Source organism: Tyto alba, unplaced genomic scaffold (genome assembly GCF_018691265.1).
Source record: "Tyto alba isolate M040663 unplaced genomic scaffold, T.alba_DEE_v4.0 Super-Scaffold_19, whole genome shotgun sequence".
Taxonomy (NCBI): domain Eukaryota; kingdom Metazoa; phylum Chordata; class Aves; order Strigiformes; family Tytonidae; genus Tyto; species Tyto alba.
In genome coordinates this window covers 3,005,175-3,032,635 of record NW_024881281.1, presented here as the reverse complement: position 1 = coordinate 3,032,635, position 27,461 = coordinate 3,005,175, and the positions used below count along the sequence as shown (strand labels likewise).

The following is a 27,461-nucleotide window of genomic DNA, read 5'->3' as shown; positions in this document are numbered from 1 at the left end:
GGGAGGTGGGTGGGGGGAAGGCGGCTCCGCACACCCAAGATGGCGGCGGTGGAGCTGGAGTGGGTGCCCGAGACGCTCTATAACACGGCGATCTCGGCCGTGGTGGATAGTTACGGGCGGGCCCGGCGACGGGACATCCGCTCGCTGCCCGAGAACATCCAGTTCGATGTGTACTATAAGGTACGGGGGAGGCGGCGGGGAACGGAGGGAGGCCGGGCCCGGCTGGGCCTGGGGGAGAGGGAAGGAGAAGCAGGTCCGCTCCCGGCCTGCCCCCGGCCTCTCCCCGCGGGGCGCGGCCGTGAGGGGCCGCAGGGCCTCGCCCCGCTCCCGCCGCCGAGAAGGGGCCCGGGGGAGCGGGGGCCGGTGTGGGGCCGCCTGGGCTGCGGCTGAAGGAGTGGAGGCTCCGAGGGGAAGCTCGGGCAGGGCCGGGGGCCTGCGGCTTCTCTTTCTCCACTGCTGGGCCGGCGGGACCGGGGCTGGGGGAGCCCCGCCGCGGGGGAGGCGGGGAAGGGGCTTGTCCTTGGGGTCGTGAGGTGAGGATGCCTCCTCGGCTTCGGAGCCGGAGAGCGGGTAGGGGCGGGAGGAGACTAAGCTATCTGTGTTGGAATATATTTTTGTCCTTTTTTTTTTTTTTTTTTTTTTTTAATATATTAGAGAAGGTGATGTCAGTAATAGAAGGAGCAGAGTTTGCCATGCTTTTGTATCTTCTTTAATGACCTGGTAGGAACCAGATGAAAAGAACTGAGATTCATTTAATGATATAGTTTATTAGCCTTAAATTATTCTTTCATGAAAGGGCTGTTTCTCATTTAGCTGCCTCTAAAATATCCACAGTTAGAGTAAAAGGTACACTGAGATGGTCCATTAATTTCTATTGTCCACTAAATAGGCATTTCATCCACGTACAGGAATGGCTGAAAATGAGCATTCATCAAAAGAGAAACAATGTGTGGAAAAAAAAAAAACCACCACCAAAAAAACAACCCAACCTAAGATGGGGGATAACCTCTGTTTCCTCAGCCAGTAAATTTCTAAAACATCTAAGATGTGCTAAATGAAGTAATTCTTGAGAGGAATCTTTATCAACCAGGGGTTGTGGCCCATCACATATATAGCAAGAGTGAATAATAGTATTTACAAGGAAGGCTGATCTTCACTGGAGACGGGGAAATTGTTTCTACAGCATTGAAACAGACATGTACATTTTCGGTATAGTAGCTATTACTTGTCTGCTTTATGTATTGAGAAATACGGAAACCCCTTTCTATGACATCGGAGCATGCTCACAGGTAATGATGTGGTTGACATGGCAATTGTCAGATAAAGAGTAAAGATATGGAACTAACAGTGTGGAAGAATATTTTGGGTTTATTAACTGTTAGTAGGTATGACCATTGACAAAAAAACTTCCTTGGCATTGCCTGTCCTGATGTTCATTTAGATGAAAGGATGGTACTCTGTGGCTTTTAAAAGCATAAAAACAAAACCTCCTTCTAATGATAGAAATATCCAAGTGTGTATTATTCCCAGATCGTTTAAAACCTCATCTGTAGGTGAGCTTAATAGATCATTGACTCCTTATGCTTTTATTAGCTCTCTTCAGTGGTTGCGTTGAACCAGATTCATATGGAGTTGTTCTATAATTAAAAAAAGAACTAGCAGTATATCTGACTTCTAAATAGACTTTCTAATTTGTTGTTCTGCTTGCGTACTTTGGTATGCCATCTTGTTGGGCAGATGATAATAAACATGCTGTGTACCTGTCTTTGAATACTGTTTCTGTTGTACTAATCGCTAGCCAGTAGAACTTTTGTTAATGACTGTAATTTGCATTGCTTTTTCTATTATTTCTGTATTTTACAGCAGGACAATCTTTGATAGTCTGAAATATGTGAGGTGCACCTATATTCTTCTTACAAATACGCATTTATGAGATGTCCACATAGAGAATAAATAAAACTGAGCTACGTGGTACACAGCGAGTGTTTTGCATTTGCTGCCAATGGTAGGCTAGTCTTCCATGTCTTCTTCACTAGTTGTTTGGGTTTTTTAATCTCTCCTCTGTGTAAGAGAACCTCTCCTCTTCATTAGTCACATTCAAATTATCTTATACATAAATTTAACTAAACCTTGGAGGGGATGCTGAGAGGAAATCCACAGCCCTTACTAAATGGTGTTTCTATTTGCAGAGATGTCTGCCTACAATGAGTGCCTCGAAGCCTAGCCCAGATTACAAACCTTTTGGAACAGCATTTGTGTTTTTCTATGCACCTGTACAAGACTTAGTAACTGGTTCTTGTTTCCTGCATTTGGATGGCTACAGCAATACAAATGACAAAACTAAATTAGATTGGAATAAGAGCAGCATCACACCTTTGGGCAGTTCTCTCATGTTGTACATGGTGCTTGTTTTACTGTTTTGGTTCTGTATACAGTTATTTTCAAAATAACATGGATATTAAATACCATTTCACGTTGGTGAGCTATATTCAGTATATCCTGACCACGAAGTTCTTTAAAGCAGAAGTAGAATTTCTAAAATCACTAACAGTCTTTAAAGTAAAACAGACTAGAAGACGTCTATAAATTTTTGTTTTTGACTGCATGGTGGTTGGTGGTTGTTGCTGCTGTGTTGAGGGGGTGTCAGTTGTTAGTATCATATGGAATAGTACTTATTTTTTAAAGACAGCTGAGGAAAAGTGTGTAATTGAGGATTTGCATGAAAATACTTGCCTTTAGACCTTGAAAAAGATAATCACTTTCTGTGATTACTAAAAGGAAGAAAAATATTTTCAGTCTTTCACATCTAACTTGTAAGTAATAGTTTGTTATCCAGGTATTAATCATGGTTTGTGATACTGGAGAAACTGCCAGTGATTTTGCAAAAAATAAAAGGTAGTATCAGTCAGATTGTATTTCCATACACAGATGATAATTGGCTCTGACCATACAAAACTTTTTTTATCGTTTTCATTAGTATGAACACTCAAACTTTACATTTGTCAATCTTGCACAATTTGCAAACCTGTTCATGCTGGTTAAGAAGGCAGATACAGTACTATTGTTACAGTGGAGATTGTCAATGTGCTATTATTTGGAAGGGAGGTAAATGCTATCACAGTGTCTTAGTCTTTGTTTTTTCCCCAGGGTACTCTCTAATCCGGTGTTTGGCTTTATTGTCATAATATAATGCCTTTATTTCTCATTCCTTAACAAATCCAATTACTTTTAATTCTACGTATTCCAGAACTGTTAATTTCTAGGACATGCCTTATAAACCTGCACGTTTGCATTTAACAATGAGGACTCAAACCTGGGATAGTTGCAGAATGTTCTTTGTTGTGGACTCAATAAGAAATGGGTTCTGGTGCAAGTGGCAGAAACATACAGGCTCCTAATAGTAACTATATTTATCTTTCTGTAGTGTTCTTAAACAACAACTAAAGCTTAAAAAAAGGCAATATCAAATAATCATGATTATAGTAAAACAACAAACCTGTACTGGTTCAGCATGGTGTTACTGGATTTTTTTCAAGCAACGTTTGACTTTTCCTTGCAACCATTAGAAAAATAACAGAGGCAGAGCAGAATGCTCGTAAGGATATCCTGGAAATTTTCAGGTCTGCATTTGTGCTAAAAAATATTTAAATATCTTATTAATCACAGCTGTACTTTGTAGATCTTCATAAATAGTATTGTTACTTGTAACACCTGCACCTGGGGGGAATAAAAAAAAATGTGCAAACATATCATATTTTGTTTCCTTTGCTCTTTGCCAGGTTTATGTATATCCTGGTTGTGTTGTTTCCCAGTAGAACTAATTGGGTTCTCTTTCTTTTCTTGGGGGGAGGGGGGTGGTGGGTGGAAGAGAGAGTGTGTCTAGTTTTTAGAAGTCTAAGAAATATGCTGGATCTCAGTTAAAATAGGACATGCCTGGCAGGTAGGCAGCATTTGCAAATGCCAAAATTCTGTATTAAAAAGTAGAAACTATAAATCCTCAAAAAAAAAAAAAAAAAAGGCAAACCCACAATATTAGGAAAATTGAATTATGGTATTTAGTAGTTTATTGGGGAAAGAACAGTGTTTTTGAAGCTGAGAGTTCATGTAAAGAAATGAGTTTCTCTTGATAGAAATAGGAGTTTGAACTATCTAGTCCAACGACTGTTCAGTTAGTGTCTTGTGTAGAATTCAGTTCTTTCCCCCATGCCTCATCTTTATATTCGACTATGTGTAATTATCTAATTTCTTTGGTTTTCAGAGTGATTTTGAAGAGAAACTGCTCCATTAGTTGTAGTGTTCTCTGTCATAGCTATTTGTTGTAGTTACGCACCATCAGGCTGATCTTGGACTTGTATTGGCTAACAAGGAGTTTCATTCAAGGGTTTATTTTCCTTTTGGAATGTCTTTCCTGGATTGTGTGGTTTTCTTTTTTTTCTACATTGATTTTTCTTGAAAATCAGTTGGGTCCAATGTTCTTTGCTTTCTGATGAGATCATTTACCACAGGAACAATTTGAGATGACATTAATTTGTTTTCATTAGTTAGTGCAGACCTGTAACCTTCAGTAATTGCACTATGCTAACTTGTTTTGCATTAAAATTTTTAGGCAAAATCCAAAAGGTTATATCATTCTTTCTCTTTAAAGTGATAGATAACTTCTGAAGTGCTCCTTCCTTGATGTGAATCAAAATACTAGATTTTGAGTTTAGATCTTAAAAGCTCCAACTTCTGTAATTATGAGTGTAGCTGCAGTATCATGTCTCTTCACTGTGTTCTGCTAATCCAGAAATAACAAGCATGGCTAATAAAAGCTCTTGTATCACATCTAGGTATCCTTTTGAACCAAACAAAATGAATAAACAGGAATTTGCTGACTGTTCACAACAAGCAATAGGTCTCTTCTCTGCATTGCAGCAGAGATTGTTTTTCTGATGAATAATTATTATAAGCATAATTTCTGTAAGATTAGAATAAAATTAGCTTATCCTGAGGCCTCAGTCTCCTGGGTATTTGATGAGAATGAAGAGGATAAACTACCCATGAAATGAAGTGTAACTGTGCTGCTTTAGTTTTGAGGTTTTCTGACCAGAGGCGTACAAATAAGGTCATAAGCAATGTGTAAGGGAGGCAAAAAATCCCAGAGCAAATGGGTCATATTTTGTAGGACTTCTGCTGTGACCGATCAGTGTGACTTCACAAAGACTTACTACATTCATGCTGCTGTATTTTTGGGGATCGGAAATTAAATGTATGTGTGGGAAATGGTCATGATTTCCACACGTGTGTGCGGACACATGTACAACCGCTCTGATCATCTGGTTAGACTTCACGTAGAACGTGCGGTTGGACCTCAGTGAATATGTCCGTGTGTCACCCCTTTCTAAATTAGAGCCTCACAGTGAAGAAGAATCATCAGTTCATGAGTTTTGTCCAATTACCATTACTTTTGATTGTAACATGTGCCTTAGTTCTGTACTCTAAATTTAGAACTGAACTATCTTTCCTTGTTATGTCTTTACTGGTTTGAAACTCCTTGTCTTTGCTTACCATTATTCTAACTTGTATTGACTCAGTTTGCTTTTTTTTTGAACGTCTAACTGTGGAGCATGTTTTCTATTCCTGATATGCTTTAGCTTCCCCATTTTTCTCAGTATCCTTATTGAGTCTTAGACAGGAGAACTCATCATAATTCAGATAATGAGGTCACATTGTGAGCAGAGGTGTTCAGCTCCTGCTGAAACCATAATTCCTACTTCCACTTAATTTCCTTTGTACTGATTTAACTTGAAAGCAAAATGGGTTTCCCTGTTCACTGCTGCAGAGAATTTACATGTGTGTGACTGTCAGGCTCAGACTTAATGTCCTCTGTGTTGGACTCTGTAGATGTGAAATAATATTTTTGCTGATATGGTACAAAAAGTCGAGTGAGTGGGAAGATTTGAAGAAGTGCGCTGTGTGTGAAAGCAGTAGGGTCCAAAAGTTGTCTGAAGTTGGGCGTTTTTTCTTGATTATTTATTTGATTGAGGTTCGTAAAGGCCAGTGTAGTAATTAGCAGGATGTTTTCAAAGAACTGTAAAGTTTGCTCTTTTGTTCTGCCCTAAATAATACCCAATCGAACTAATGCTTGTCCAGAGGTTTTGGAATTGATTTAAAAGAATTTAATGTACCTAAATTTATAACTGATTATTTTCTTAGGCAGTTATCCCCCACCACCACCCCCCCATTTATAATGAGTCATTTGTCAACAGATTGATTCAGTGCACTGTTGACTCTGAGGAAGCTTTTTCCTTCCTTGTTAAGTAGGGAAGGAAGATTGTGGTTACAGCCAAACTTTTTTTCCCTAAATAGTGATGGTTTTTGATTAAGTACACAGTCCTTCCTAAATTTGGCATGGTATTTGTCATAACATTATTAGACATTACTAAACATGCTGGGGATCTCCTTGGAATTCCTTGTCTCTTTAGCTCTTAATGAAATATCCATATTCATTTTTCAGTCCTCTTCCAAACTGGAGCAATAGGAGCATATTTTACAAATTGCGTATGCTGCAGTTCCTTTTCTAGAGGGTCCTTTTTACAACTGGTTAGAATTAATCTCCAGCTGCTTTAAAAAATTATTTTAAAAATTTTACTATTTTTTCTTTGGGTTTAGAAAAAATTATTTCTCTTGTGCTTGTACACAGTGAGCCAGCCCAGAATGCTGGAGATGCAGATATTGTATAGCTTTTTCTCCTGTGTTATGGCTTTGCTTTTGCTAGCAGTTTAGCATGTCTTCATCTTTATTTTCAGGGGTTTGCTAGGAAGCAGTTAGAACTCAATTTATCCAGAGAGAGAAATCTGTTAAGAACTTTAGTAGAATTACATATACAGGATGATATAATAATATATTTTACAAGTTAATGTTATTAATGTTCTTAATTGGGGACACCACTACATGCAGCTTTTGAACGTTTAGGTGGGTGTGTTACTAGTGAAATATTAAGCCTTTATATCCTGAAGGAGGATCATGGTGGTTTTCTCACAGTTGTGCAAAACAGTTTAATTGTGTATGTGTGTAATGATACACCTATGTATTTAACTTATACCATGGTTCCTGTCTTCAGTGCCAGAATTAATGTGTCAGTGTGAGCTGATGAAGTTGGAAGTAGTATTGTAGGCTTTTAGTCATACTGCTATTGTTAAAGACAAATAAATCTCTGTTAAGCTCCAAATAGGTTAAGCTTGTGTCTCTAAGACATTTGTTTCTTAGGAAAAGAATAGTTCTTCAGAAGTCCAAACCTCTGCCATTCTTGTCAGGGCATGTTTTTCTTGAATCACTATTTTGTTTTGTTTTTCATGTTATGTAGCAAGGCTTGCGGTCAGGAATTTTGTCTCTGGAGCTTTAACTAGAGAACCATTTCTTCAGCGCTTGCAACTGCTTCTCAATGGACAAATGAGCATTACTGAATCTCCTGGAATTGCTTCACAGTTTGACGTATACTCGCTCACTATTTCCATGTCAAATTTTGTTTGAAAATATTGCTGTAACAGCTATAACAATTTCAAGAGAATTTAAGCTGAGTTAGTTCCTTAAAAATGTTTGCCAGTGTGTCGAGGGAAGGGGTGAATAGTGTGGTAAACATCCCAAGGATACTGTATTTCTGGTTATACCAGTGAAAAATAGGTTGGGGTTTTTTGCATGCCAGAATGATGCAAGTGTTAACCTTTGAATTGGGCTAAGAGATGTACAGATAGCAGGCTTGGGCCTTTGGGTGTAAGCTAAACTCTGCATGTGCCTGAAATAATTGGTATATCAAAATTGAGGACCTCCCCCCTCTCTCCCACTCAGCCAGGGCATTTATTCATTAGTAATTTAAGAATCACAGTAACAGTGGGCACGTTACAAGATGTGTTTGTGACCTCATAAATATATCAATTCTAAGAAGTCATACTACAGTTAGTATTTGGTAAACTAGTATCAGAGTCATCTCTGGAATTTTTAGGTAGCAAGGTGATAAGAGGAAATGCTGAGGTACTTGATTGAAAGCCTGATTATTGAACATGTGATAGGATTTTTCCTTGTCTTAAATGCTGGGAAAATAGCTTGGGTACGTGTCTTAGTTGCTTCGAGAAATTATCTCGTCAATTACTGATAAGATGTCCACCTTCAGTTTTGGGCTTGGAATACTAGGCAAGACTTAATCATCTTCTTTTTTGATTGTGGAAAATACGTTTTAGGTTTTATAGAGCAGTTAACATTAGAGAGCTGTGTTGAAGAAAAGGAGCATACTTAAGCGTGACTGTGGTTTTTAAGTACCCCAGACTGGATGTTCTTTCACTGCCAGAGAGAATATAGCTTCAGAAGAAACCCCGATCTCTTTGAAGTCCAGGGACATGACACTGTTTTATCTAAGGAGTAATTTTACATGCAAACTTGAACTGTTTTTAAAAAGAGTTCTTTTTTTTTTTTTTTTTTTTTTTTTTTTTTTTTTTTTTTCCACCAGAAAAATAGATGACTAAAAGGAAAACATTCATTTCTGGCAACTGACATTATTAGGTCAAAGTATTTTTGAAGTCTTTTTGTAGGTTCTGTTGTTAAAATAACAAACTTGCTGTGCTTTAGAATCAGTGTCATGTGCTTTTATAAGAAGAGTTGACCAAAACTACATTTCTGGCCGGCTGGAGGTGATGTTCTCACATGCTTGTTTTGAATACTGATTCATCTGCTTCCAGTGTTTGTGGAGAAAAGAGTGAACCAGACACAAGATGCTTATCACTAAAAATTTTTAAAGATATTATTAAAACTGAGAGGAATATTAACATTTCCATGAAATCTATCTTTGTAATCATCTCTAAACAATGTGTTCTCTCGGCCTTGCTTTTGCGTACGTAATAGGGTAGCAGCTCTCCTCACGTCAGCGTTCCTCATAGCTGTAAAACCTGCTTAGACAGCACAGAGAGCTGTGCCGTAGGTGTGCCTGTGCCCATCTTGGACAGTGGATGTTTGAATCTTTTAACATACAGACTAGAAATTAGGGATTTCTGAAACACTATTAATAGTGCTTCACCTGCCTGCTCACGATGGCACGGAACTCAGTGCTCCGGTACTGGGCCTCTAGCAGAGACTATGGCAAGTGTGTAGTGGTGCTTCCTTAGGTTACATACCCTGCTTCCAGTCATTTGTGGTTTTGGGGCTTCAAGATATGAGGAATTAACAGCCCACAATGGATTTTTCTGACACTTATTTGTACAGTCACTTTTGTACCTATGTAAATTCTTAGTATTTATAGTGTACTGTGGCAGATAGCTCTGCAGCTGAACTATGTGTTGCATAAAGAACTGTCTCCGCGGTTTGCTTTTTATGAACAAGTCAGCTGATGTATTTGCTTATCTGCAGACACAAATCAGTTTGGGCATAAAACTAGCTATTGTTTTTAATAAGTACATGAACAGATTTGCTTGAGTTGTCCGATTTACTCATGAAGGAATTATTTGTGTAAGCTCAGGTATTAATGGGGTCCAGGGCTCACGATCGGCTTTAGCTCTGGGTATTGCCGAGTCACCCCTTGCAGAACTTGTGGGTTTGGGGTTTATTTGTATATATTTTTATATAATTTAAATTGTATTTGCAGTGCTGTGCGCTGGACTGTGTCATCAAAAAAATGTTTTGAAAACATTTGTTATCAAAGAAGTTATTAATTATATCTTTTGCTAACTTGACTTTTTGGTTTTGGCTTAGCCTTCTAACTTAGGTGTTGCAGTGTTTTATGATGCAGGTGGACGTAGTAGACAGTTGAAAATACAGCTTTGGATAAAAGTGCCTGTGGAACTCTCGTGTGCTCAGTTTTAAACACTGAAGTTGTGCGTCTCTGTGGAGATAGTGGAACTATTACGTCTGAGTCTGCTGTCTTTCAATACTTTGAAGTCCAGATTTCATCATATGACATTTTTACTATTAAGCTAAATTTCTCGGAAGAACTAAAACTTTAAAATATATTTTTCTTTCAGCTTTACCAACAGGGCCGCTTATGCCAGCTGGGTAGTGAATTTTGTGAACTAGAAGTTTTTGCAAAGGTGCTACGAGCTTTAGATAAAAGGTAAGTATCTTAATATATCCTTAATTCTCACTTCAGCTCTTACCTCTTGACCTAGGCTTTGAATTTAGAAGATGTCTCTAATCTTTTGGGTCTTACTTAGCCCATCTAAGAACCATGAGAATACCTCACTAGATTTACAGATGAATTTTTAAGTTACTGTGTGTCTTTTTTCTGTCTCAAAATGTAAAGCAATTGAAATTTCTGTGTAGATATACCAACTTGTTCCCAAAGTGCTTTTTTTGTTACTGCTTTGCTGTGGTTTAACCCCAGCAGGCAGTGAAGCACTGCACAGCCGCTCGCTCGCTCACCTTCCCACCCACCCAGTGGAGTGGGGGAGAGAACTGGAAGTAAAAGTGTGACAACTCGTGGGTTTGACATAAAGACAGCTTAATAATTTTTTTTTTTTTTTTTTAAAGAGAGGAAAAAGAAAACAACAGAGAAGGAAAGGAATAACAAGTGATGCAAAAAAGCCCAGTTGCTTGCCACCAGCAGATCAATGTCCAGCCAGTCCCTGAGCAGTAACAGCCAAAGTAGCTGTTTCTTGCTGTTGTAGCAAATCCCAAGTAAAGGCTTATCAAGCTGATAGGGTCGCCCCAGTTTAGAGTTTTCATTAAATATTACTATTTGTGGTGTTATGCTCAGAACTTGACTTTTTTAGATCAGACTCTTTGTAAACAGAGTAAACTTTGAGTCTTTAGACATACCTCCCTCCCACTGTTTGCACAGGTGTGATGTTAATGGGGTCGTCACTGCTCATTTGTCTGCAATTTCTCTGGGAGTTGAGGGGTGAGGGTGGGATTGAGGTTTTCCCCCCCTCTATGTTTTAGCTGAAAACATTGTTTTCAGGTTGTAATATTGTGTGGGTAGCTTGTGTTTTGCTTACACTGGAGGGTGTCCTTGTAAAGAACTTTGTGTATGCTCACTTAATTTGTTGGGTAATCCAACAACTGTAATCCGTTAGTTTTGAGATTGGCAATTACGCTTATGTTTATCTGGTTTTGGTTTGAGAGAGGGTTGGAGTTACTTCTCTGAATCACTACTCGTTTGAATTTATGGCACTCAAGAGCCAACTGACTGCAGTGTTTTAAAAACTTCCTGTGTAATCAAATTCTGCTCTCTTTTGTTTCAGACATCTGCTTCATCACTGTTTTCAGGCTTTGATGGACCATGGAGTAAAAGTTGCTTCTGTACTGGCCTATTCTTTCAGTAGACGGTGCTCCTACATAGCAGAATCCGATTCTGCTGTAAAAGAAAAAGCAATCCAGATTGGTTTTGTTTTAGGTAACTGGTGATGATAGGCTGTTTAAAGTATGATACTTTCTTTAATGCAAGCTTCGGTTAAACTAATCCTAATATTTTTTTCATGTTAATGTCTGATATTTCTTTTTAAAAAAATTGTGTCTTTTGGGGTGTAATTTTTAGAAAACTACTTGGTGTCTTAAGAAAAATACATTGGATTTTAAAATCTAAGAATACGTAGGCTTATCTTTGCTCTTTCAAACGTTTTTGATTTAAAATTTGTTTGCAGATGTGATGGTTAACATTAAGACTTTGCATAATTTTAGTGTTGGTAAGTATTTCTTGACAGAAAACTACTGAAGGGAAATTCTTGTACTCTTACACTTCATCCTTTTCAGTTCAGGACTGAAGGGTTTAACCTTAACAGGATTCCTGTATGTAGTGTGCAGTTCTGTGAAATAAGTAGTCTTCTTGCAAGGCTTGAGCAAACCCTTTTTCTCTTAAAATGGTGTTTTGCTGTTCAAATTTCTGTTTGTTCTTAATTTTTTTCCAGGTGGGTTCCTCTCAGATGCAGGCTGGTACAGTGATGCTGAGAAGGTATTTCTTTCCTGCCTTCAGTTATGCACCCTTCATGATGAAATCCTTCATTGGTTTCGTGCCGTAGAATGTTGCGTAAGGTGAGCTCACCTTTAATTCCTGCATGTCTTGCTGTGTAACACACCATAATATGTTACCAGCTGCCTTGGAGCCATCAAGCTTCAGATGCCCCATTTAGTGTTCTGCTGCACCAAAATACTTTCCTGTCTAGAGCTGAAGGGTCAGAAGGTGCTTGTTTTACACTAATCCATGGGTTTTCAACTTGTAAACTGGCAGCACGGTTCAATGGGGAAAAACACCGTTTTACCTTTCTACATAATACATTGCAGGTAATAGGTGCTGGACAGCAAGAGTGCTCCAGCATTTCTTTTTTTTTAAGGGATTTTGCATGTGAAGGAATGCTGTGTTGTGGTGTTTGCTGAAATTATATTTACTGCAAGATTAATTTGCTGAATCCAAACAGAAATTATATAGATACAGTTGAGCAGAAATAAAAGGAAAACCTACCTTTCCTGGTGCCAGATCCAGTGAGTTCTCTTGATCCGTGCTGAGCCACTTAACTACATTAGGTAAATATTCCGATGTCCAATTCTTGTGGACTCCTTCAGCCACAGCTTAAACATTTGCTTTTAAGAGTTTGTACCTGCCTTGTTTCCCAGGGCCTGGAGTGGGATCTGTTAAGATTCAGATTCTATTCACAGAGGCCTCAAAGATTATCACTTAGTTTTCAGTTGCTCTGCTCTTATGTCTGTGTATCTGGATGTGTGCTGTACTGGTGCAGTCTGCAGCAGTTAGCTAGGTTGGTTTTGTTGGTAGCACCAGGACCGGCCTCTTATGTGCTACAGGTGTGCACGTGAATACCTGTGTGCTAGTGAGCGTAGTCAAAATAGGATTTTTTTTTTTTTTTTTTTTTTTTTTTGCTGGTGTAGTGAACAACAAAGTTTGTACTGTATTTATCTGATTATAGGGCAAAACTTGTTTTAGAAAACTGCTCCAAAAAAAACCCCTGCATTTTGTTTATGGTTGGACAAATACAAAAATAGGCTTTGCCAGTAGCTGCTTATTTGATGTGCCAAGGGCTGCCACTCTGCCCTGTTGTGCCCTGCCAGCTACCCCTGGCTTTCATTCCAGAAGTGAGATGGTGCCAGGAGAAGACTGGGCACACATATACACCTTCCTAGAACTGAGGAGTGATGGATGTTGGACCGCTGTTAGTACTTGGTCCTTTGCCTCCTGATTAATCTAAAAAAAGTTCCCTAGCTGTATCGGGCTGTTTGGCAAGCTGGAGAAATTGCCTTAAAAATAAACTCCTGCCCTTTCTGCAAATAGGAAAAAAAAGAAAAGAAGGTAAAGAAAGAGGGGGGAAAAAAAAAGATAACTCTTTCTGTTGGACAACAGCATACTGCCCATGCAGTTGTGGAAAGATTTTAATTTTGTGCTAGCAAAAAACATCCTATGTTAGAATGAACTCTTCTGAACTGGAGAAGTTAATTCTGTTTGGGTAGACACAGCCGTTGTTCTTGTGATGGAACCTGGGGGCCTGTGGGTGACACCACGTCCCTCTGGGCAGCGCCAGGAGTCAGGAGATTGGGCTTGATGCTCAGGCAACTCCAGACAATCAACAGCATCGTTTGTTTGGGAATGTATCAAATCGAAAGTATTTGAAGCACTTTCAGAAGTGCTAAGTATGTAAAGTCTAACCACCTTTTTGTGGGAGAGAGCAGTGATTATACTCACTTTGAAGTCATGAGGCAGTAAGATAAACTTTTTGTTGTTACCGTCTAGTCCCTACTGTAGAATATCTTGTTCTTACCACTCTGCTTGCACTGGAGTGAGGTGCAGTTTTAAGCTAAAAAAAAAAAAAAGTAAGTTCAGCTTTTGAAAATATGAAACGCTTTAAAAAAGTGGCTGCTTTTATTCTAAAAGCAAGAAAGTCTAATCTCTGGGATTTGCATTACTAATAGTATACAGTTTAAAAACGTAAGGTTTTGTGTTGTTTAGACATAATTTGGTGTTTCTTTTATTAGCAGTAGTAAATTATACGGAGAAACTTGACAAAAAAAGATTTGAGATTTCTGCAAGTTTGTATACTACTTTCCTGCATGTGTTGTTCTCCTCTTGGTTTGCTTTCTCTATTATATGTTAAACAATAAGGCACAAATACATAATACAAATAAGTGGTTCTCCCACTTCATTGTTCCACATTTTGCCGATTCTTGGGTCTTTTTCTGATGTCTTCAGGCTTCCTAAGCTGCTGTGTAATGTTGTGTTTGCTGTGTTTGTATGCTCTTAGAAAATGATTTTGTTGGAGGGGGTGTGGGGAAAGCTATTCCCCAAAAGCTATTATTGCAGACATCAAAGACGACTCGTAGCTATTAGCATAAATGTCCTAAGGCATTTTTTCTTCCTCTTGGCTTTATCTTCTAAAATTCCTTTGGATTAGCAAAGGATTTTTTGTTACTCAAAACTGGATCATATAAACTCCACTTATCCTAGAGCATTGGGTTAGGTTTAGGTTGGTTTTTTGGTCTGTTTCTTTGTTTTTAGACACTATCACTGAAGCATCCAGATAGTGGATATTGTCTTTCCCAGGCGCTTATCTAAATTGCAGTACTATCCCTGCTGGCTTATACCATTACAGGGGATTTGGGCTTCATATTTTTGATGTTGCATAGCAGCTCCCATTTGAATGGTGTAAGCAAAATAGTTTCCGTCTTTAGGGAAACTGTAATTGCTTAGTTTTTCTTTCTAGTTTCTTTAAAATTCCTTTCTCTTGTTGCTTGAATGCTAGATAGTTTTCCGCCGCCTGTGACCAAGAACACAATGCACTTCTACATCATGTTTAATTCTTAGACCTTATTTAAGGAAAAATGTGGCTGTTGCTTTTTTCTTTCTGTTCTTGAGCCATGTGGCTGTGTTTCTCATTGGAAAGCTGGTGTTTGTTTATGTAGCTTGTTTCAGGGGTTTTTTGAAGGTCTTTTCTTTTGATGTTCTCTTTGCACTAACACACATCTGCTTTGTGCTTGCTTGCCACTCCCTTCTCATGAAAATGTGAACTTTATTTCCTTTCTTGTTAGTGTTTGAGTTTCACGATACATTTCAATAGGAAAGGTCAGGAAGAGGCTGTGTTAGAGGCAGGCTGAATTTATAGGGCAAACTTAGATGTATTACTTTGCTATTGCAGGAGACGTGGCTACAATAACTTAAATCTCTACTCAGAGTAAACTGTAACAGGAAACAGGTTTAGAGAAGAGAAGCATCTGATCAAAAACCTCACTGTTCCTTCTTTTCCCCATAACAGTTTATTGGAAGATCTATGATACTGTATCATAAACGGTATATAACCCTGTACATTAGCTCACATTTTCAGAGTTTTAGCCTCTTTATGGCGTTATGTTCTGCTTCGCTTCGCACGTTTCTCTGCCTGTGTTATGTTGTCCCCCTGATTTGCAAAGGCTTGCCTGATGTTTTTCAATTTCGATTACTCATTGTCTAATAACAGATTTCCAGGAGGGACAATGGAGGTTAATTTACCAAAATTTCATGTGTGCTAAATGGCAGGCATTGGCAATGGAGAAGGAACAGCTGTCTCTCCTTAGCCTGCAATGGGTGGGAATACAATTCTGCCCTTTAGGCTTGGAATATGATAACACACACATTTCTAATGTACCTCTTTCAAGTAAATAAGCATCAGCCTACACCAATGAAAAAAGTTCTTCCCTTGTGTTTTAAATAGATGCCAGAAGCTGAAATTGTTACTTCTCTAGAGAAACAACAGTATGTTTCAACAGTGCTGTGCTTTATTGTCTGCATTTGGCTCTTGTTTCACGAAGCTTCTGTTAATTCTTCAGATGGAAAGGCGGCGGGTTAGGAGATGGGGCAGAGTGGGGGGAGAGGTTTTTTCGAGTTGTTGTGAACTGGGTCAACAAAGTAGTCTTCTCTAGTGGGGCTCAGTCAGCGCTGGGTGTCACGTTGAATGGATGTGATTGAATCTTACGTGAAGACACCGCGCTTCTGTACCGCCCTAAACCCCCAAAACAAAAATTGCAGCGATGCATGAAAGCGAGCTGTGTCTGTACTTACTCAGTGTCTGTTCCAGTTTACCATATTTTGGAGAGGAGGTAGAAGGGATTTAATACTGTATATTATAGGATTTTGGAAATGGCATTTTATAAGCGTTGAGAAACATGGCTTTTATAAAAAATAAAGCACAAAGCCACCACACCAAAGTGGTTCAAGCATTGGGTATGTCAGACTGAATCAAGATGTACAATCATTTGACATCTCCAACAGTAAAAATTCTTGCCGTGCCAGAGACAGAGAATGGTGCAGTGAAACAGTATTCTGTAAATGGTTCTGTTTCACTGAATTCAGACAGTGCAGTCTTGTTGGGATGACAGCCCGGTTCTAGTGTAAGTATAATACCAAATTGTAGATCCATGTTGTATATTGAAATGGCTCATTCGGGCACCATTTAGAAGAACTCTTTACATCCTCTTAAGGTTGCTGCATGTTCGAAACGGTAACTGTAAATATCACTTGGGAGAAGAAACATTCAAACTCGCTCAGTCTTACATGGACAAACTTGCAAAACACGGTCAGCAAGCAAACAAAGCAGCGCTCTACGGGGAGCTGTGCGCACTGCTCTTTGCCAAGAGCCACTATGATGAGGTGAGTGGGATTTTGTTGTTGTTTTTCTTCAGAAAACTGCTTATGAAATCTGCTAGGACGTTCCATGCCTGGCTCGTTATTCACACTCTCTTTCTAGCTAGAGTTCCTGATTCCTTTTGGCACCTGCGTGGCAGTACCTGAGGAATAGCTGATTTATCAGCTTTTCTTTCCATGTATTGTTCTGAGTTAGTCTGAGCTCTTAATGGTACTTTGACCAACATGAAGAAATTACTTGTGATGAGTAACCAATACATACTACCAATTTGTAATGGAAATACTATAAAACGCTTATTTTAATAGGTAAAAATGAACAGTAGAACCCAGGTAACAATTCTTTGCACCTGTTTTATAAAAACCAGTGATGTAAGTGTAACCATTCTATAAACTGCGGTTTTCCTTCAGCTCCTGACCACACTGATCAGGAAGCTGTCCTACACAACGGGAATTGTGAGGATTACTTGAAGATTAGAAAATACCCTTTTTTGTCTGTAAAAGACAATACAGTCTCTGTAATAATACGTAACAGGCTAGTATAAAATACTTACACGTTCAGTATTATCCGTAAGACGGCTTTTTAAGTCTGTCTTTTAAGACTAAGCTGAACAAGTTTCATTACACATAAGCAATCAAGCAGATTTTTTTTAAATTTTGTGACTTAAACAGCTAGTTTACTTTTCAGAGCCAACTAAAACCTTTCTTACTGTTGTGATGTAATAAAGTTCCGGCTTTGTTATGGTGGTAACTTTTTGTTCAACAGGCTTATAAATGGTGTATAGAAGCTATGAAGGAGATCACAGTTGGCCTGCCTGTAAAAGTAGTAGTGGATGTTTTACGACAAGCTTCAAAGGTGAATTTAAAATCTTCATGTTTCTTTTGTAACTAAATTGCTACCAAGAATGGGTGAGGATCGGTAGTACCTCCAGAATTGGGTAACCAGGTCTGTTTTATGAGCCTTATGACTTGTTATTTGTGTTTAATTGTTCCACCTTGGTGTCAGACCTGTGGGGGTTTTGCTTTTTTCCTTCTTCCTGAACTGAGTTACAGCTGTTCAGATGAACATCATGACAGGGTTAACCTGAGAGCATTCCAAAAAAAGGTGATCTGTTCCCCTCTTTGATTTGGACTAGGTACAATATTGGCCCTCGAGGCGTTTCTGGCAGAATAAAATAGAAGTTTATTTATGTTATCTGTGAACCTTTTCTTAAATAACTGAGGAGTCCTTTAATAACTATGATGATGTTTTGAAATTGAAAATAGTAGTTAGCAATTGGGCCGGTATCTGGAGGACATGAGTTCTGAGGTTACACACCTTTTCATATGCTTCATTTCAACCTGTTTAGGCTTGTGTTGTAAAACGTGAATTTAAGAAGGCTGAACAGCTGATCAAACATGCAGTATACCTTGCCCGGTAAGTAGCATTCAAAAAAAAAAACACCCACTTTTAAAATTTGGCTTAACTTGCCTCAGTTTTGTAATATAAGTGTGTTTCTACAGGGAGCATTTTGGAGCCAAGCACCCCAAATACTCGGATACGCTACTAGACTATGGATTTTACTTGCTCAACGTAGACAATATATGCCAATCTGTTGCAATCTATCAGGTATTGTCTGTCTTTGCTTTCTCTTGATATTCATAATGTCTCAAATATTCCTACTGTAACTCATATAGTTAATTCAGAGAGATAGGTAATACTTCATTTAATGACTGCAATGCTTGTTTTAAAAACAAACAAAACAACCCACCCCCAACTATGGGTTTTAGCTTCCCCCCACCCCGGCTCTTAAGTGGCTTTTATATATTTACTGCCTCAAGTGTGTAGGTATAGGCCTCCAGAGTTTCAGATGCAGTATATTGCCCTTTTTTTTTTTTTCCCCTTTTTAACAGAGAGAGAGGTTCATTGAGGTTTTTTTTCTGTATTAACTGATGAAATGGTATTCTCGTAACTCTTTCAGACAGCTCTTGATATCCGGCAGTCAGTATTTGGAGGTAAAAACATACATGTAGCTACAGCTCATGAAGACTTGGCTTACTCTTCATATGTTCACCAGTACAGCTCTGGAAAATTTGACAATGCACTGTGAGTACGATTGTTTGAGGTACTGGCAGCAAATTTAGTACCGTAAATGGAGAAAAATGCTGTTAAATGATACGGACTTCCCAATTAGAATTTCAGTGCGTCTCTTTACTGCATTAATGTTTCTCACTCTTTATCAGTCAGCTGCTAACTCTACATATCTGTATCTTCTGTATCTTGACTTTTTTATTTAAACTCTTTTTTTCAGATTCCATGCTGAACGTGCTATTGGCATTATAACTCACATTCTCCCAGAAGACCATCTCCTCTTGGCATCTTCAAAGAGAGTTAAAGGTAGTACCCCTCGTCGCATTACTGGGACAGTTTGAAACCAGTCATTCAGATGTTTATCCTGTTCCCTACCAGAGGCAAAGTAACTTGAGTTGTTTTGTTTTTTTTTTTCTCAACTGGACGTCACTCTAGACGATTTGTCCTCAGTGTTCTCTGTTAACACGCTTGTAAAATACAAAAAAAATGTAGCTGGAAGCCTTTTTGGGGGGACGGGGAGTGGTAAAAATACGGAACGTAAAAATGTATGTTTGGAGTTTGATTCTGGCTGTACCTGCTTGGAAGCAGTTTCTTATAAACACAGAAGCTGATCAGATGTCTCCCGAGATGTCCCGCGTCAGTGGGTTTCTGCTGCCTACAGTTAACACCTCTCTGGCTTTGGAACACAGTAACGCTGGTTTTTCTCTCCTACGCTCAGCACTTATCCTGGAGGAGATTGCAATAGACTGTCACAACAAGGAAACTGAGCAGAGGTTACTTCAAGAAGCTCACGACTTACATCTGTCCTCACTCCAGTTAGCTAAAAAAGCCTTCGGGGAGTTTAATGTACAGACGGCAAAACACTACGGCAACCTTGGAAGACTGTATCAGTCCATGAGAAAGTTTAAGGTAAGAGCATATGGATGGAAAGGTCTCGACTTAAAATCTGCAAGACATCTATGAATCTGTCGCAACAAATGATGATTTTCAGCGTCCACAATTCATAACGTCTGTTGGTAGTTTTATGGTTGGGAAACTTGTGCTTTATGGGTCATCTCTCCAAAGTTTTATGCAAAAATAATCCATTAAGGTGCCTGATGCCTTCAGGGACCGGGCGGCAGTGATTTTTGATGACAGAAAAAGTGATGCTGTTTGATCCACTTGACTGAGGATTTGGAGAACTTGATTTGGTTTTGGCTTTCTTATTTTTTGCTTCTTACGAAATACCACAGCCTGTTTAGCCACTACGTATTCCTTTAAGCTTTCCTTTTTTCCTTCTTTTTATGTCCCGGTGAGTGGTGTCTGACTAACCTCTGTGAATTTGATCCTCACAGGAAGCAGAAGAAATGCACATCAAGGCAATTCAGATTAAGGAGCAGCTTCTAGGTCAAGAAGATTATGAAGTTGCCTTGTCAGTGGGCCACCTAGCTTCTCTCTATAACTATGATATGAATCAATATGAAAATGCTGAAAAGCTTTATTTGAGATCCATAGCAATTGGTAGGTGATTTGTACGATGTGTGACTCTCGTATAGTATTAAACGTGCTATAAACATGAATAAAAAGCCTACTCAAGTTTTTAGTAAAGAACTTAATGAAATGCAAGATGTTTTCAATCTAAATATAATGCTTTTTCTTGAATGTTCTCCCAGGGACTGAATTCTGGAATTGTATTATTTTCAGTGTTCCATCAGAATTCACGCTTGAAAGCATCTGGAAACTGGCTAATTAAAAACTTGGGTGCTAGTCTTTAGCCTGCATTTTTGGAGTGGTGTCTTAAACTTAAGTGCAGAACGTAGTTAAATTTTGAAATAAATGGAAACTGTTGTGCCTGTCAGCCTGACAGATCTCTCATTAAATATTTTGCTTGCCCATTGTCGTTTGCAGTGAACTTATAATTCCAAATCAAATGCATCTTTGGGCCATGCCGTAGCTCATTTTTGAGACAGACAATCTTACTTTGCACGGTTATATACGGTGTGTTACAGGAAAGCCTGTGATTTTAAAGTACAAAACTGAAGATGAACTTCAGTGTTTAAATGTGAATTTCGGACACAAAATGTTTGTCTTCATACAACTGGTGGATTTTTATGCGTGTGAGGCTGTAGTACAATTAAGGATCTGATCGTAGAGTCCCCGAGGACAAGCTACGATACCCTTAAAGGACAAGGTAGATAGAATTCAAACCATCATCCAGGAAGCTTGCAGGTTGCTTGTGCTCTTGATTTACTGTAACAGGAATGTGATATTTTGCCGTAACAAAAAGATTCATGTTGCGGGTAAAACTTGCATAAGAAATGAGATGCAGCGTACGGGTGGATCACCTTCTTAATGTTGTTTTCTTCTGTGTTTCTTTAGGAAAGAAGCTTTTTGGTGAAGGATACAGTGGACTCGAATATGATTACAGAGGTCTCATTAAACTGTACAATTCCATTGGCAATTACGAGAAGGTTTTTGAATACCACAATATTTTGGCCAATTGGAACCGGTTGCGGGATCGGCAGTTCTCCGTTACAGATGCTCTGGAGGACGTAAGCACCAGCCCTCAATCCACTGAAGAAGTGGTCCAGTCTTTTCTGATGTCTCAGAACGTTGATGGACAGGGTAGCTAAGAACTCGGTCAGTTAACCAGTTAAGGTTTTTTCCCCCAGGTTACAGGGGGAAAAGTCATACTGTGAAATCTAAACCATGTAGTTCTCTGGGGGCTGGAATTTGCATTGAAACACTGGTCCAGTCTACTGAAGAGTGCCCATACGGATGAATGTGTGTTAAATTCTTATCAGCATGTGTATGGCATGTTTAGTTCGGCTCACATTTTTAACTTGGTATTCCCAAAAACCCCCTTCTTTCTTCTTTCAAAAGAAGCTACTTTGCAGAAAGTCTGCAAGAAAACATTAAATAAAACTGTTTGAGTTCAAAAGAGTTGCATTGTTATTATGAATGGAAGGTTTCATCAAGAGCTTTCTTCCGATCTATAGAAGAATAAGTGCTGTTCTGTGAGAAGTTACGCGAGAAGGGTCTTTCTGCTGTATGCGTTGTAGCAAAGCTAATCGTAAATCTCAAGAAAAGGGAGGATGCCCTAGCCTTGGCTGCTGCCTTACGAAGAGAAGTGGCAAAGAACCACTTTGGAGAGCAACATAGTCTGAGAACCCCGATAGGCTGCTCAGTGAGTAACCACCGTATGTTGTTGTTCATATCCTGAACTGGACCAGTGTTCATCTAGAAGCGATAGAAGATCCAGTAGACCAGCGATCTTAGTGTTCTCTGGTACCACCCAAGAGTGCTAATCTTCTGAACAGGACCAGGAAAATCACGAGTGGACCAGCCTGCTAGAAACAGTTTTTGGACCAGTGGCTTTAATTTAATATTTCTGCCCCTGCATTCACTTTTACAGTAGAATTATTTCATTTAGATGTATGATCAGTGCAAAATTATATTCATGTAATAGATACAAAACTAGGAAGTGAACGTTCTTTAGCGGTTGCGACGGCATGTCTTTACCTAGTGAGCTTCTACAGATATTAATGTCAATGCCACAAGCAAAAACTAGAAACGCTTAACTATTTGCTGCAGCAAATTTTTTTTTCCTTTTTGAATGGGCTTACTCTAAGAATCGAGGCAGTGACTTGTTTATACCAGTTAATAGTTTTGTATTACAATCCAGTTCGATTTTATGTTTCTGGAGAACACAACTTATTGTACAGTTTGCAGGGGTCAGCGGAAAATGCCAAAAAGCACAACAGGTCTTTCTTTGTGATGCTTCATTTCTACATTAAACAACAGTATAACCAGAAACTGATTCCTTTATATTAATTTAAAAAGCAGAAGTCAGCTGTAAAGCTCCTTTAATAATGCCTATCTCACTAGCTTGTCTTAATTTTTCTTCTGTTGGGGGGCTGCTTGGTTGTGTGGGGGTTTTTTGGTTTGGGTGTTGTTTTTGGTTTTGTGTTCTGTTTTTTTGTTGTTGGTTTGGGGTTTTCTTGGTTTTTTTTTTTTTGTTTGTTTTTTTTTTTTTTTTTTTATGTTGAGGTAATACTCATTTGAAAGTCTGTGTAACATAACAAACTAGGAACAACTCACTGCTGTTACCTCAGTTCTTCTTATAGCGGCACAACCAGTGCTCCTATAGTTAGAAATCTGTCAGTTTGGGTTTTTTTCCCTTTCCCCCCCTATTTTCAGGGGTTTAACTTGGCCGTGGAAGGTCAGTCCAGGCTGAGCTCGGCAAGCACGGCTCCGGCGAGACTTGGACTGGATGGTTTGTTTGGGGTCTGGGTTTTAATTTCTTTATGAAGCTTGGGACAGAAAAAGCTGCTTGTTGGTCTTCAAGGAAAGAGTGCAGAGAAATAGAGATTTCAGACACAGCTTTGAGCTTAATGGCTCTCTTAAGAACTGAAATTTTAACAGGCCGATAGTTCGTATACTGGTGCCTTCAAGTATATTTTGGGGGGAAAGGCTGAATAATACCAACTTTAAAATACAGTTGTGTAGTTAGCGAATGCAGATGTAATGATTGTGTGCTTGGAATATCTTCACTGACATGAAAAGAAGTATTTGCTTAAAACCCCCTGTGGTATTAAGACGTAGACTGCAGTATATCCTCCATGAAAATCCAACTTATGCATGGATTTAAAATCTAATTTATTTATAGCAATTTTTGTTTGACAGCTTTAGGTTCTACAGCTATCTACAAGGCAAAACATACAGCCCATAGAGCAGGGCACTGATGAATGATAAAGTTCTTCTGAATTCTTTTCTTAAGTCCTATTAAAACTATTTTTAAATTGAATGAGGTATGTAGCACCAGTGTCAGAACTGAGGCAGGGGAGATGTGCTTAAAATTGTCCTAAGGCAGCTGTGTGATTTCTGCACTGCGAAAGTGTTTAAAAGCTTCAAACTGGATTTACACGTACGTTGCCTGGAAACTGTTGATTTGCTCAGGGTTTCCAGGCTTGGGTGTCCCCTTCCAGCTTTTTGCCTGAGGAACCTCAAAGATCTCAAGGGGTTGCGTTTGGGATGAGGAGCATTTTGGGCCGATACCAGGGGAAGTGGTCTCTGTTGAACCGCTGCTGGTTTGCGTACGTGTTTCACGGTTTGCCTTCCAGCTCGGGCAGCCAGGAGAGCTTCCAACACGGGGCAGCCTGGGGAGATGTTACCTTTCTGTTTCATAACCAAACGTATGGGTTCAGTTTGTTTCATCGGTAGCTTTATTCTCAAACCTTGCTGGGTGGAGGTACTTTTCTTTCTTTCCTAAAGCTGTTTCACCAGCACGTGGTGTACTGTGGTGCATTGGCTTGTCTGGAAGGAATTAAATCACCCAGAACTCTGTCTGATAATGGATTTTGGCCAAAAAAATGTGACTTAGCCAAGAGTAGCTGCAGCGATCCTGGTAGGACCGCTAGCGTGTTTTTCGTGCGACTGAATTAAATCCTGGTTGGACTCCTTGTAGCATTTCCACGGCTCCAGTCCTGCCAAGGCACGTAAATTCTGGAGAAAGGTGTGCTGTGGCTGACGGCTGAAGCTGTTAAAGCAGAGGAGGTTTGCAGAACAACTCTGCAGCTGCCTACAAAATGCTCCGTTGCCCGCGCTGCGTGCCGTAGCTTGGAACCTTTGCCTTGCTGCAGCTGTAGTACTTCCTCTCCGTTTAGGAACATAAACCTGACCTCTCTAGTGTTTGCTTCTGTGTCTCCTAAATGGTCTTCTCGGAAGATGCCTGTGTTGGCAGCCGGAGACTATTTGGAACGTGGTGTTAGTGGATAATTACTGTTACTGCCCCTGCTGTTCCAGGTCGGTGTTTTGGGGAAAGCAGGACTCCCACTGGAGGACCCCAGAGGGAAGTGAATGACTTGTCCCTCCGCGCCAGCGTGGTTGGAGTAGAGCTTGTAGTATTACCTCACTGTCCCCTGACTGCTGCACCAGGCAGAGCTGAAGGAGCAGAGGGTGTAATCCCCGACGTTCTCCGTGGAGTTTTCCAGGGCAGAACTTGCCCCCTGCACCTCCCTGTCCCCGCTGGGAGCCGGGAGCAGGCAGGGCCAGGGCTGTACCCGGGTCGTGCCCCCCCCCACTCAAGTAGCCAACTGGGAAACACTAGAGAAAGTTAATTAATGATCAGCATTTTGTAGACGCCCAGCGCACCCACGGCTCGCTGTGCAGGTGCCGTCGGGTGCTGGCGTTAAAGGGGGAGACCTGTGGGTGGAAACCCAGTGAAATAAATCTTCTGAGTTTTTCTTGAAGGTAAGTCGTTTAATCACACCAGAGTAATTAGATGCCAGCGGTGAGGACAGGTGTCACCTTAAAGAAAATTAAATATTCTTTAAATTAAACCCTTAATATTTTACTTTCAGCATAATGTTGGTGGAATCGGTCATTTGTATGTCCTGTTTTATGCAAACCCTGCAGTTGGTAAAGAGAGGGAGGAAGGTGATGGCAGGATTCCTGCGCTGTTCCCGGGCCCGGGGCTGTTCGGGGTGACTTGTTACGGAAAGGGAACAGGACACCAGGATTTTAAGAGCTGGCAAAAGGGGAAGAGGCAAGTCGCAGTAAGAGATTTGAAACTAAATGGATCCCTCAGCTACTTGAAGTAAAACACATCGTGACTGTTTGGCCCCAAACAGTCGTTCGGTCGCTTTTATTGCGTGACGTGGATTACAAGCAGGAAGTGTCTGCCGCGTGTCCGTGTCTTCACGTGCGCTCTTTACTCTGTAGCGATACCTTTTGTTCAAGACTTTTTTTTTTTTTTTCTTTTTGCACACAGATTTTGTTATTTTGAAGGGTTTTTGTTGTTGAATTCTAACTTATTAGGACAACGATGTTCTTTTGTAACTTTAAAAATGAAGTTTTTCTTTAAATGTGCTGCAGTCTGAGATTTGCTCAAGGTGCCATTGCGCTGCTTCTCATGGTACAAAAAATGCGCATTTAACTTGATTTCCTTTTTGTAGTCCTACGTGTTGGCAGAGTACAAAAAGGAAAACGCATCGTGCCTAAAACATGATTGAAGCTATTGACAAAAACTTTACTTGATTTGTCTGGATCGGATTTGACTTCACAGGGTGGCAGCAAATGGTGCAGGGGAGCTGCTGCCGTTCCCAGTCTTCAAACCGAGATCCCTCCCTCTGCTGCCTGGGCAGAAACCTTATTTTACCGAAAGGTCATCGTTTCCCTTTTTCCTCCCCTTTTATAATAACAACTGGCCAAGCGTTGGTTGCAAATCCGGCTCTCCGGGGCGGGGGTCTCCCTGTCTGACACGACGGGCCTGTTGCACGTTGTGTTTCTTGGCCTCGCGAGGATTTCTGTGAGAAGCAGGGAAGAAATTTCCTTTATCTAGAAATAAACTCAAGGGCGTGTGAGAAGTTGGCGGTGCTGGTAACGCTTTTGTCCCTAAATCTCAGGAATGTTTTAGGCAGTGAAACAGGTTTCCCCGTCGGTGATAGAAAGGTGCGTGCTCTCGGGTCTTGTTTAACAATATTTCATTGCAATCCTAGGTATCTATAGCATGAGTGGCCTTAGTGAGTTTGTTGAAGTGCACATTTTCTTTTTTTTTTTTTTTTTTTGTTTTTTTTTTGTTTTCCAGAAGTAAATTTTAAGATGAAAAAGATATATACTATATAAATATATAGAGATATTTAGAAACTTGGTTTGTGGTGCACAAGTTCAGTGTTGGATCGCTAAATAATTGTCGCAGGTACCATATGTGTAACTTTTTTCTTTTATGTATATTCCTTTATGGGAAGCGATGTTGCCATGGTAACTACAACTTTACAATTTCTTTACTACTTAATGATGTGAATGAACTCTACATTTTATTGAATATTGCCAGGTTCAGTACTATTTTTATACTTTATTGAACTACAGGGGATTTTAATTTAATAGCATTTTAAAAAAAAAGATGTTGCTTGAACTGTATAACTGTATAAACTGAACTACTTACACAGAAGCCACCTCTGAACCCGAATCTCTGCCTGTAGTGCCACATTCATTTATATGAGAGTATCTTGATCATCACTAGACTTTGACGACCACCCCACTTGTCATGTCAAGACTAACGTTTCGTATCCTCCTCCTCACAGACGGCAGTGCCCGACATTCTTTGTAACCATCAAACCATACTATGTTTGTAACCAGCCTTGTGATATTCTGTAATTGTATTGCTAAAATGAAATATTGACCTAATAAATATAGTGGTTCCCGCATTTTGAAGTATCTGCCTGGAATTTGGTTAAAACTTTGCTTTCGCTGCCTGCCCTCTTGCTCCCCCTTCCCCCCCCGCCTTACCGTAACCTCTGTGGAAGCGGCTGAGTCCACCCGTGAGCGCTGAGCAAGGCTGCGAGTCCAGTTGATCTGGGGGCAGCTCTGGGGCGGGTCTGCGCTCGTCGTTCCCTCGGCTCTGTCGGGCCAAGGTTCCCTTTGTCCCGGCGCAGCTCCCACCTCCTCGCCCCACACCGGGGGGGGGGGGGGACAGGCTGGGGGTCGCACAGCCCGCCTGCGCCCGGTTTAGCCAGTTCACTTCCAAACCAGAACAAACAGCAGTTGAGGAACTTCCGATTCCATTCCTGGAAGAAGCTGTACCAGGCTGATTTAATTTTCCTTGAGGAAGATGATTTGGTTTCCATAAACGTCTGATCATACGGCTTTGGGGGTGCTTTCAGGGTAGCTGGCCCCTTCGTTTTGTGTTTGACAGTCTTCATATTGAGTTGCAAACGCGGTTGCCTTTTCACCAAGGATCTTCTGATACTCCAGCAGTTGAATTAAAATCCAGGAGCACTTAATGAAACCGGGCTATAGGTTTATGATGGCTTTAGCTTTTCCTATTCTCTGTATTTA

The 27,461-nt window shown here is 40.0% G+C and overlaps 1 protein-coding gene across 1 annotated transcript; it reads left to right on the top strand.

The window, feature by feature from the left end:
• Positions 1–26,830, top strand: APPBP2 (amyloid beta precursor protein binding protein 2). The gene is made up of 13 exons (XM_042791526.1): positions 1–180; positions 9,987–10,075; positions 11,205–11,356; positions 11,868–11,991; positions 16,414–16,582; positions 17,340–17,429; positions 17,923–17,990; positions 18,077–18,182; positions 18,535–18,659; positions 18,865–18,950; positions 19,363–19,553; positions 19,979–20,144; positions 21,003–26,830. The coding sequence occupies exons 1-13, from the start codon at positions 40–42 to the stop codon at positions 21,254–21,256; spliced, it is 1,761 nt and encodes a 586-aa protein (XP_042647460.1). The 5' UTR covers positions 1–39; the 3' UTR covers positions 21,257–26,830.
• Positions 26,831–27,461: the final 631 nt, after the last annotated feature.

What these genes read in the sequence shown, in the direction of transcription:
- APPBP2 (XM_042791526.1), top strand. Translation starts at nt 40, where the DNA reads ATGGCGGCGGTGGAGCTGGAGTGGGTGCCCGAGACGCTCTATAACACG. An exon ending in CCAGATTGGTTTTGTTTTAG is followed by an intron (nt 11,357 to 11,867) that starts GTAACTGGTGAT and finishes ATTTTTTTCCAG; the next exon opens with GTGGGTTCCTCTCAGATGCA. An exon ending in TTTTACGACAAGCTTCAAAG is followed by an intron (nt 17,430 to 17,922) that starts GTGAATTTAAAA and finishes CAACCTGTTTAG; the next exon opens with GCTTGTGTTGTAAAACGTGA.